The 13,076-nt window shown below is 32.0% G+C and overlaps 1 protein-coding gene across 1 annotated transcript; it reads right to left on the bottom strand.

Moving 5' to 3' along the window:
* Positions 1-609: 609 nt before the first annotated feature.
* On the bottom strand, positions 610-2,153 carry LOC108844865 (uncharacterized). Its single transcript, XM_057005998.1, has 2 exons — positions 2,124-2,153; positions 610-1,226 (listed from the first exon to the last, which is right to left on the bottom strand). The coding sequence occupies exons 1-2, from the start codon at positions 2,151-2,153 to the stop codon at positions 714-716; spliced, it is 543 nt and encodes a 180-aa protein (XP_056861978.1). The 3' UTR covers positions 610-713.
* Between the last annotated feature and the right edge of the window lie 10,923 nt (positions 2,154-13,076).

Here is a 13,076-nt window from a genome sequence, read left to right as displayed (position 1 = left end):
CGGGAAGTGATTCGCGATAGCGTGTGAGTGAGGTCAAAGCACGGGGAAAGGTCATGTGGTGATTGCAGAGTCAGTAAACAATGATTTCGAGCCTTGGAAAAATTAACGACCGACCGTCGGATGGGATGGGACCCACGGGCCGAGAGAACGGGCGTGGATGGCCCATTAACCGTGGGCGGTCGGAGCGTTACAGATATATTGTAGAAAAGTTTTTGTCGTTGTTCTTCTGCTTTTATTAATTGCTTTACCTCAGTTTTAATTGTATAGTCAACTGTGGCCTAACTAGTAAAATATCTATAATTCTATTTTACTGGTTACGCTTCACTTGTCATCATTTTCATATTAATCTAACCATCACCTATTCTCTAAAATATATTTTCCTAACCATTTCATCAACTTTAACCTAATCACAGTCTAAACATATTGTATGCACTTTTAAAAAAAAAAAAACATATTGTATGCATCTCATATGTGCGATGTTTTAACTAAATCAACTATCTTTTTTAAAAAAATACATCTAAAATCATCGGAATCTTAATGATGATAAAAACTAATCAAAAATTTAAATCACTTCCTGATATCTTAACCATGTATCTTTCTCTTCAACTCAAAACTAATGCCACAGATAGCATGATTTACGTGTATTATTAGTTGAAGGGAATCGAAGTATATTATATAGGAAAATATTAAAACAAAAAAACAGTTTAAGGTCATCAAACTTGAAGAGAAAATAGAGGAGGAAGATCAGAGATAGTTCGTGAAGAAGACGAGGACGACAAGAATCGTTTAACCGATTTGATCAAACGAGAGACAAGATTTTTGCAAACGCAACTATTATTCTTCCTCAGCTTCCTTAGCTTCTTACCGATTCTCATTCTTATTCCAGCTACTCTGATTATAATCAAGGGTCCAGATGATCTCTTCCTCTGGTGCTGCTGTCTTGTCTTGTTGTCTGCTCGTTCTAGAACCTTATGAATTAGAAATTGAGCTCTTCTGTGAATTAGCTCTTGGGGATCTTCTTTCTCTATCTTTGTGTATACGTATGGACCATTCTTCGCCATTACTGCTGTTGATTGATCTTCGTGAGTTTTGTCCTTTGAAGTATTTAGAAAGATTGTGCAGGCTAATAACAGGGAGTACACATATATATATAGTGAGGGAAGGCAAGGGCATGAAAGAGACCATGTGGGTATTATTAATTGTTGTGTATGACTATATGAGTAATACTGTACATATACATGTGGATTATTTTTCTAAGTTTGTCTGCCTGCCAGGACTACTCACTTTCACACATATTTTTGTACTTTATATCATTCAATAACTACAATTATGTAAATATTTAGATATATCTGATTTGTTTTTGGTAAATTAGATATATCTGATGATTTATAATGTTTACAGCAAACATATCTAAATTTCTATAAGTGGAGGGTTCACTGTGCAACATCTATAACAATTCAACTCGCATAAATGATCGAATATGTACCATCTGCAATATTAATAAACTCAAACCGATATCTTTTAAAGTGGTTTATGTGAAACATATTTCAACTTATAATTGAATATAAAAATTATATACAAACTAAAAATTATTTTGTTAGAATATTTGCATCTTGCTTAACAATATATTTTGGCCTACAAATGTCTTCAAACTAACCAAGCTAGTACGATTTAATGGTCTTGAGAGAGTTTCGGACCTAATACAGACTCGGATTATCCAATCCCGCTGGCCACGTCAATTAACATGGGATGAAATCGGCGGCCCTCCAAGATGTCTTCTACGGAGGTGAACTTAGGGGCTAGTCGGGTTTCCTCCGGGGTATCCGAATTACATGGATCATAAAAAATGTCTTCAGAACTTTGAGTTAATTATGTCACTGAAATTAGGATGACAGTGGCTTGAAATTATGTTTACAAATGTCTTCATACTTTGAGTTAACCTGGATTCGTAGTGAACTAGGTCTCTTTAAATTACAAGTAAGTTTAGCCTATTTCTTACATTATTGTCAATCATTTTGATACAATACAATTGCAATATTGCCCGCTCATAACATTCACATTTAATCTTCTTACTTTGGTTTTCAGAAATATTTGAAACAATATCCAGTTAATGTTGAACGAACTTTGTGGTTTAGTCCCGGTTGTTTTGACATGGTTTATCAAGATCGAGACAAACTTTGGAGACGGTCGTCGGATGAAATTTATATATTCAGCTTTGACCTCACATGATTATAAAACATATCATTATTGACAATTTGATATATTAGTTAATTATTTGTTAACTTCTCTCTGTTTTTTGCCTTTTGGTGGCATTTATATGACAATACTTGCATGCATGTAGCTCTCTATTTATTTATATATTTTAACAAAGTGGCTAATGTAACTCTCTATTTCCAAAGGTATCCGATGATGGAAGCAACATGATAAGGAATCTCTCCTAATTAATACTAAACTAATAGTATATTAAATATGCATGTATATATATATATATATTAATTTTTCACTCGTATCAGCACAACTCGTATCCAATTTTTTGATTCAAACTCATGTCAGCGCAACTGTGTATATTATTTTTAATAATATAAGGTTCAATTGATAACACAAAACGATAAGAAAATTTTGTGTAGCGGAACGAATGAATGGTAACATATGAAAATAGTTAAGTGATAAAAATAATAATGTCAAAAGTAAAACGGCAATGCAGTTCGTTTATCCATCTAGGCTATATCAAGTGGAAAACAGACGAATCGATCTTCTTAAGAGCATCTTCATCTATCCGGGTCTGATCTATATAGAAGAAAATATAACTTCTGGTTCTTGTATCTTTTGCTAACCTGTCTGCTCGGTCATTCCGACTTCAAGATATATAAAACTGTCTCACATCTTCAAAGTCATCATGTAATTTTTAGAACATGTCGACCTCTGTTGCAAATGCTGGTTATTCTATCGAATTTGTATTCATACCACTAAATATGTGTAGTCCGTCTGAAACCGTACCAAAGTGATTAAACGGCATACAATGTTATAAATATTATTTTGACATTGTTTTGGCCACAAAATTGATTCCTAATTCAAGTCAGATAGTCTAATCAATGATATATAGTCTACAAAAACAAAATGTAGAAAAAAAAAGAAATCAAAATGTAGGGTCAGACTGTATAGTGTAAGATAAATTAATGCCGAGTTAATCTACGGAATCAAAATGTAAAAAAACTGTAAAAAAACTAGTGTAGGATAAATTAATGTCGAATTACTCTTTTTGTACACCAGTCAAGTGGAAAATAAAAAAACAATAAAAAATAAAAATTTCTTAATTTGCGTTTACTATGAGAGAAGTTTTACTCTTGAATAAATACGGAATAACTTGACGCAACACATATTTTAACTTTTTCTCTTTATTTTTGTTTTTAAATTAAAAACGTTAAATCCGGATCTATTAAAGACACATACCTAATCTCCGAATGAAGATACAGCCTACGAATATATCATTTCTTGGGCACTCAAATGAATCGAAAGAAATAACTTATATCTGTGTGGCCAGTGGAATTGAAACCAAATTTGCCATATTGGTTTTAATTCCCTCAAACGGCACTCACCACCACCACTGATTCCCATTTATTTTCCCCACTCATTTACTTCCATTTCAGTTTTTTTACCTATCACACCCGTAATTGTTAAACTAGAATTTGATACGCATCCCCGTGCGGATGTTTGATTTAATTTATGTTCAATTAATTTATGTTCAACGTAAATTTTTAAACCGTCGGTTTAAAAAAAAAAATTCATGTATGTTTTTTATGTTTTGTAATTTGACGATTTAGTTAATTCCATGAAAAAGTTATCTCCTTTTAGTACATGCTGTTGGTTAATATTCGTACAATATGATAATGGTCAATATATAAATATTGATTTGGTTAGATAAACTTTAAAAATGTAACTAACTAATTTACATTGATTATAAATACAGCTGCAAAATCTGTAAATAAAAAAATACATAATTTATTGTAAATGTAATAGCTAAATGTATAAATAAAAGAAAATACCAAAAATAATACTATCCAAGTTACGAGAAAAAAATCATTTAAACGGTTATTCATGTTCCAAACAATACTAAAATGTACTTCAGTTTTAATAATATAGATTCATGTACACTTATCTTCATGTTGTTTGTCTGAGAGATATGTCTGATAAAATAAAAAAATAAAAGACTCGAGAATCTTTCTTTAATATGGCTTGGTTATATAGTTGGTGGTGTATTTTATGAGAGTGTATACTAAAGGAAATTGGCAAGGATAACCAAAAACACTATACTTCAACATGTAACTATTAAAGGACAATGGCTACGATATATTACATATAAACTATAATATTACAATCTAATTTTACATCGACCTATTTTTATTCTTTTATTTATTTATTTATTTATTTATTTTGCTTTCTTTTTCCATAGAAATTTTCTCACATCTTCTCTTATCCCTTTAGTTCTCTTGAAGAAATTCATTGAACCTCAATAACACAAAGATTTTTTTTTTCATATATACCATAGTTTGATATTTTTTTGGTAAACAGACATGTAAAAACAAAAACGGATCTATAAATCTTCCAAAAATATGACATTATTTTCTGTTTTATACCATTCTATTTTTAATGTCGAAGGCTGTACTATATACCATAACAATAAATATTATGGTAAGAGCATCTCCAATGTAAAATTCCATATTTTACTTAGTAAAAGTGAATATGGAGTAAAAATGCTCTAATCATACTCCATTTTCCACTCTATAATAGAGTAATGAACAAACAAAAAATGGATTATTCCATTTATGGAGTAAATTTTATTATGGAATTGGGTTGGAACATTTCTTACTGCATATTCACTTTTATTCTATTTTGAAAAAAATGGAGTTGTGTTGGAAATGCCCTAAATAGTATAATATAAAATTTATACTATACATTTCTGTATTAATAAGATTAGTCTAAATATATTAAAATGTTTATTTAGTTAACTATACCAATTCTATGGGCGAGTTGATCTGCTTTGATCAAGGAAAAAGCCCAGTCAGCCACCAACTATGCTTAAATACATAGTTTAGTATATTCATCTCGTTCTATAGTAATACATGTTAAGTTGAATTTTTATTATTTATAAGGTTTAGTGCAATGCTATATATTTTCAAGATTCTAAATTTGATACTATAATCTACATCATTGAATTCACAGAGTTATATATGGAGTTATGAACTGTATACGGGTTCAAATGGTAACATGCATAGTAACTATAAATGGTAATTAATAATAACAAAAATATATACTCCATCCGCTTTTTTAATGTAAGTCGTTTAAGAACTATGCACATGGATTAAGAATATCATTAATTTCTTATATTTTCTAGGTAAAAACATCAGTAATTATTTACGTAACTACAAATCAACCAATAAAAAAATAGATGATATTTTATTATTGGTCATACAACATTAAATATTAATAAACTTTACATAGAAAACAGAAAACGTCATATAATTCGGAACAAAAAATTTCCTCGAAAACGACTTATACAAAAACACGGAGGGAGTATATGTTTATGTTACTACGGTTTATCGTTACTGTTTGAAGTCAGTTATATAAATGTGTCTAGTGTCATTTTAAGGACGAGTTTGATGCACAATCACGCATAAACAAATTAGTTTTGTCCAGTTTGCGACAATGGTTACATCCTCTCTCTACATATATATCATCACCGTTTGAACAACCGTCCAATTCACTCCTATGTATTTGGGAGTTTTTCGGAAATATAGTAGATGAAAAGTGTAGAGAATATGTGTATAGGGTATTTTGGTCTTTGTATTATACCTACATACTTCTTGTATTCAGTATAAATACTGTCTTCTATGTATTAATGAAATCACTTTAGCCCAATACTCTTATATGGTATCAGAGCAGTGATACCTAGGGATCTACCTCTCTTATTTTTTTATTTTCCTGGCCGCCACTCTCCTTTTTCACAACAACGACATCTTCTTCTCTCCCAATCTCCATTGATGTCGACTTCTCCTGCTTCTTCTCATGAAACCATCATCGTTCCGGATGGCCAAAATCTTCTCCACGTGAACATGAATAACGTCACCAAGCTCACGTCCTCAAACTTTCTGATGTGGTCACGCCAAGTTCACGCCTTGTTGGATGGATATGATCTCGCCGGTTTCATCGACGGCTCTTCCGTTCAACCGACTTCGACGGTCACTACTGATGGCGTCCTCTCCACCAACCCTGCTTACACCCTCTGGAAACGCCAAGATAAGCTAATCTATAGCTCTCTGCTTGGCGCCATCACGGTTAACATCCAACCAATCCTCTCCACAACAACAACGTCGGCTCAGATTTGGGAGACTCTCTCTGCAACCTACGCTAAGCCCAGCCGTGCGCATATCCAGCAGCTGCGCCAGCAAGTGAAGTCATGGACGAAAGGGACAATGTCCATTGACACTTATCTCCAAGGGTTCACAACCCGCTTTGATCAGCTTGCGCTTCTTGGCAAGCCTTACGAACTGGAGGATCAAGTTGACTATGTGCTCGCTGGATTGCCCGAAGAGTACAAACAGGTGGTTGATCAGATTGAAAGCCGTGATACCACACCTCCGATCACGGAGATTCATGAGAAGCTCCTTAACTTCGAGGTCAAGTTACAGACGAAAGCTCCAACGCCAGCTGTGGTTCCAGTTACTGCTAATGCGGCTCAGGTTGATCGTGATCCGGGCTTTGTTGATCGTGATCGTCCTCATCATGTGTGTCGTCTCAAGAAAGCCCTATATGGTCTGAAACAAGCCCCCCGGGCTTGGTATGAAGAACTAAAGACATTCTTGCTTCAAATGGGATGCCACAACTCAACCGCTGATACCTCGGTCTTTATCTATCTTCATGCCAGTCATGTTCTCTACATACTGGTATACGTCGATGACATCATCATTACGGGGAGCACCACTTCTCTGGTTACTGCCTGCATCCATGTTTTAGCCTCACGCTTCTCTCTCAAGGAACCTCAGGACATCAATTACTTTCTCGGTATTGAGGTGACCCGTACACAGCGTGGGCTGCACATGATGCAACGTCGCTACATTGTCGACCTTCTCACCAAGCTTCAAATGCTTGACGCCAAACCAGTCTCCACGCCTCAAGCCACAACGCCTAAGCTCTCCTTGCTCTCGGGGTCACCACTAACCGATCCTAAAGAGTATAGGATGGTGATCGGGAGCCTGCAGTACCTAGCCTATACGCGACCTGACATTGCATACAGCGTTAATAGACTATCTCAGTTTATGCATCGCCCAACCGACATTCATTGGCAAGCGGCGAAGCGTATACTCAGATATCTAGCCGGCACCCTCACACATGGAGTCTTTATCAGCACCAGCTCTCCTATCCATCTTCACGCCTTCTCCGATGCTGATTGGGCTGGGGATACCGACGATTTTGTGTCCACAAATGCATACATCGTCTACCTTGGCAAAACTCCTATCGCCTGGTCCTCAAAGAAACAGAACGGAGTTGCGCGCTCTTCCACAGAAGCGGAGTATCGCTCGGTTGCTAACACAGCCTCGGAACTCAGCTGGATTTCCTCGCTACTACAGGAACTTGGTGTCCGAATGCCCTCCACTCCTACGGTTTACTGCGATAATGTAGGAGCCACGTACCTCAGTGCCAATCCCGTGTTCCACTCGAAGATGAAACACTTTGCACTTGACTTCCACTTCGTGCGCAATAATGTGCAATCGGGTGCACTTCGGGTACAGCATGTCTCGACACGCGATCAGCTTGCAGATGCACTCACTAAACCATTGGCGCGATCGAGATTCAATGAGCTTATGTCCAAGATTGGAGTGATGAAACTCCCTCCATCTTGAGGGGGTGTGTAGAGAATATGTGTATAGGGTATTTTGGTCTTTGTATTATACCTACATACTTCTTGTATTCAGTATAAATACTGTCTTCTATGTATTAATGAAATCACTTTAGCCCAATACTCTTATAAAAAGTTGCTTCCATATGTTTTTTTTTTTTTGATAAAGGGCTTAAGTTGCTTCCATATGTTACATGATGTAAATAGTTAAGTTAGAAAGTATTTCATTTCTGCGTTAGTTAGGATGATCAACTGAAAATATCATCAGCACTAATCATATGACGCAATTATATGTGCAACCCAAATAACAATGATTATATCATAGAAATAACTAAATAATTGACGAATGCACAATAATCCTATATCGTAGCTGACGCATTTACTTCATACGCGCATGCCGGCAAAAACGTCAACATAAATTAAATATATAAGGAGACAAAATTTCCACCGGCATAAAGCTTTCAAAATAATTTCCTGTCATTAGTTGCTAATAATAGTGAGAATATAAATACTTATGGTAATGAAAATATGTTTTAAAAGAATGTCATAATGATGGGACATGGTGAGTTCAGATCTGAGAAGGTAGTACTTAAAAGTCAACTCACCGGCTAAGCAACTCGGCTTTTGCCAGCTTTCGTAAGCAATCAATGAATCCATGCTCTTGTGTCGTCGATTCTTCTTCTTACATTTAAGAATATTTTATGGATTTCTTTTGATCAAAGAAGAACTTACAACAAGTAATTTAGCAAAAAAAAAAAAAATAACTTTCAACAAGTACGTTTATGTAAGAAGAAACTTGAGTGCGATTGATATTATAAACGGTGCGGAATAAATTGTGATATATTGCAATCGTGGTTAAAGGGTTTACACTTTACAGGATAATTGCAGATATGATCATAGAAAAAGTAATGGGATTTTGATGAAAAAATAATGTAAATAAATATATTATTATAATACGAAATTAATTTTATTTGATTATCGATAATGCTTTACTATATATTTTATGAAATTTATCTTTATTTCAAATTAATTTAATATTTTAAATTAATTATAAAGTGTAAATTCCAATTTGTTTGATTTATATAGTAAAATTGAGAAAAAAATAATTATTTGCATATATAAAAAATTGAGAAATAAAATAATTAGTTTTGTCCAAAATGATTATTATTATTATTTGGATATATATATATATACGCAATTCAGATCATCCGTAAAAAAATATATGTTTTTTTTTAAAAACAAAAACATATTGTATTTGTTATAAGGTTATTTATCAAATTATGTTATTAAATTATTTACTATTTGTAAAGTTAAACAAAAGATAAAAGTTTCTCATAAAAATATAAAACCTAGTATTTTTTTGAGTCTATCGCGGATTCGGAAATAAAAACGCTACTCAAATGGTATTTGGAAGAATAAAAACGGTTCGTTGCTTTAACAACCTATTTCTTAAAAATGGAACAGTTATTTTGGTTCTTTTTAGGAAAACACAAATAATTGAAGAAATTTGTGATTGGTAACAAAACACATATTTTACTATTCATTATCTTAGAGTCCGAATGGTAATTGCGGTTTCGATAATGTTACGATGCAGAACTAAAAGTGTGGTATAGTGTAATTAGTTTTTTTGGTCATCTATGAATTTATTAGAACATTAGAAACCGATCTTACAACGCAAAGCCGCCAAAGATCGCAACCCTTTCAGAGATTAAAGCTGGAGAATTCACAGATCAAACATCCCAGAAACAACAAAAAATACATAAACTCATAATCCTAAAACCAACATGACTAAAGGTAAAGAGGGGTGTACTTGAAACACTTAGGAACAAAAGGAACCAGAATCAAACTTCAAAGCGAAGATGGACAAACGTTCATTCAGAAGAGGTTAGAGAAGCACGTGCTGAATCCAGAATCCAGAAACCAGAACGTGAGAGAACCATAAACCACCACAGGTCGAAACCACAAACTCACGATTACAGTCACGGCATGAACAAACGAAAGACAAAAGCCACCATAAAGTCAATAACTACTAACATCATGTCTACAACGACAAACCAGATTCTCGAGAGAGTAAAGCACAAGATCGAGTCTTAAAACTCCAAGTGGGGATAACTTCAAAAAGGACCAACGGCTCAAACACGCGGACACTCGTGTACCCAAACTCAACCATCTACAAGCAAGAGAACGGTCACCTCCTTGCAAGAGAAGAGCCAGAGATCGAAACCACTGCTTTTTCTTGAAACCTCCACAGCAACTTACCATCCAAAAGACAGAACCCCATTAAAGAGACTTTGAGAAACACAGATCACTAAAGGATCGAGAGAACGAGAAGAAGCAGGAGCCCCTAAGTTCAGAAGCTACGACTAGCGGAAATCACAGCAGAGACAAAGCCATACCCGGAATACATAGCATCCCCAAATAATGACCCGGCGATACAACTTACACACACAGCTAAACTCCTAAGAAGACAAGACAACACCAACCCCCACAAGAACACAACTTGACTATTAACTAGATAAAGAGGGAGGAGAGAGACGAACTTAATCAAATGGGCTCCATGAGCATCGATTGACAAGATACAAACCAGATCCGAAAGAACAGCTAAACCCCATCCACCACCGCGCACCAGATCAAAGATTTGAACCAATCACAGCCACACCAACCAAAATCGAGCCCGACATGAACTCAGATCCTCAATCTCCTTTGACCAAAGATACGAAGACTAAAGAGAACTAAGATGAGGAGGGTCCTCTACGGTACTTACCGACGAGGAGCGCCACTGACCGGAGATGAGTTGATCTGAAAAAGTGAAACGATATGCGGCGGCAGTGTTGAGACAAAAATTAGGAGTGTAGTTAAGTTCTGGGCATAAAATCTGAGCGAATCTGAATTAAAAAAAATCTGATTCATACTCAGTTTGAAATGTAAATTCGATTGGGTATTGTATGGTGTTACAAACATCTTCAAACTTGAAGTTTTATTAACCGAATCCGAAGGAAAATTAGAAAAACCCAAAAATTTCACAATGTTATACAAAAAGCCGATCTGATTGTACAAATTGGTATGCAATATAAATATTCGAAACATAAATTTGTACTAAAAGTATTCAGTTTCATATTTAATTATGGGATAAATGCTAAAATGTAATGTGGTTTCAATAAAAAATAGTGAAATAATAATAGAGTTTTGATAGAACATAATGTAAAACAAATATATATTAATACACTTAAATAAATATGTTTTTAATAATAATTTTTTTTATTTTTCTTTCTTTTCATAATTTTCAATACTAAAATTCCTTTGCAATAAAAACTTAAATAGTTATATATATATATATATATATATATTATAATTTAACAACCAAAATATATTCAAATAAATTAAAAATTTATATAATAAAATAAAATATTTAATAGAAAAATATACAATGCAATAAAAATATTATCAAACACTTTAATTTTTCGCATATTTACAATGCTATCTCATATTTATAAATTACAAATAGCTCAAACACTTGTAAAGATGTGAGTTATCTTACAATACTAAAAGTTGCATATCCTCAAAGGAGAGATATGTCACATAGGCAAAAAAAACTCACAGCCAATATAACTGACACATCACCTCATTACTCAACTAGATTTAAAAGAGGCCTTGATCTAATTTTCTTTCTTTGTTCACGTTTCGGCTTAAGAAATCCTCAAGCCTATATTTGAGAAGAGATTTTCCACGTATCTTCTCTACAATCATTTTCACAAAAAAAATTGTGACGTGGCTATTAAAATTGATGACATGTTATATTGTTAAATATGACATGGACAATTACATTTAATGCTGATATATATTTTTGGAAATCCTTTTAGAATATGATAATAAATCATATATTACATTTAATATTGATTTATATTTTTAGTAAACTTTGTAGAATATGATAATAACTCATAAATCATCACTAAAATAAATATATTCAAATATGACATTTTGAATTTCGAAATATTATATAATTTTACTTTTATAATTATAAAATTTTTATTATCTAAAATTTTCTAAATTTTCTTATTTAAAAAAAAAAATAAATCGTAATATCATTAGTTTATTTTAGATATCTACAAATTATATAAATATTATTTAGTTTTAATTTTTGATAACTATACAATTTTATATGATTTTAGTAATTTTGTACAAGTTGATTTAATACACTTAACCAAATGAAATAAATAATTATTTTATCTAAGATTTTAACTTTATATATTTACATATATATTCTTAAATATAATTTAAAATAAAAAATATTTTCTCTTAATTTTATGCTTAATTAATGATATTTATATTAATTATTGGTCAAAATAATAAAATAATATAATATTAATAAATTACATTTTAAAATATAAAATTAAACTTTCAAAAAATTCATCACTACACATGGTGCATGAAAACACCTAGATTAGTAATTGTGACATGACTACTAAAATTGATGACATTTCTTATAGATTAATATGACATAGACAATTATATTTAATGTTAATTTACATTTTTGGTAAAAAATTTAAAAATATGGTAATAACTCATATATTATATTTATTGTTGATTTATATTTTTGGACTTTTTAAAAATATGGTAATAACTCATAAATCATCATTAAAATAAACATATTTAATTATGGCATTTCAAATTTCGAAATATCATTTAAATTAAAAATATTTCAAAAATATATACATATTTTTAGAAAATTATAAAAATTAAATCATAAAATCAAATTAAACTGTAAAATCATTATTTCTTATATATATCAACAGATTTTATAAATATTGTTTAGTTTTAATTTTTTGACAATTATGCAATTTTAAATATTTATTTAATATATTTAATTAAAATAAATAGATAGAAAAATCTACCTGAGATTATAATTTTAAATATATACATGCACATTCTTAAATATAATTCAAAATAAACAAAATTATTTTTTATCTTAATTTTAATGTTCAGTTAAATCAAATTTATATTAAAATATTGATAAGAAAAAAAGAAAATTTATAATACTAATAAAAAATTAAATATAATTTATATTTATCTATTAAAAATATTTTTAAAATTCTTTTACTGTACATGGTGTAGCGTAGCCCAAGTAATCTTTTTATCTTTCCTTCTCAGCGTATCCTTTCTACTTCCTCTGACCAAAAAAGCT

Source organism: Raphanus sativus, chromosome 3, assembly GCF_000801105.2.
Source record: "Raphanus sativus cultivar WK10039 chromosome 3, ASM80110v3, whole genome shotgun sequence".
NCBI classification, from domain to species: domain Eukaryota; kingdom Viridiplantae; phylum Streptophyta; class Magnoliopsida; order Brassicales; family Brassicaceae; genus Raphanus; species Raphanus sativus.
This window is presented reverse-complemented; position numbering and strand designations above follow the sequence as displayed.

Excerpts from the sequence above, each read along its gene's own strand:
- LOC108844865 (XM_057005998.1), bottom strand. The coding sequence starts at position 2,153 with ATGTCAAAACAACCGGGACTAAACCACAAA. Across the intron at positions 1,227-2,123 it reads AACCGGGACTAAACCACAAA|TATTACTCATATAGTCATAC; the intron begins GTTCGTTCAACA and ends GTATATGTACAG.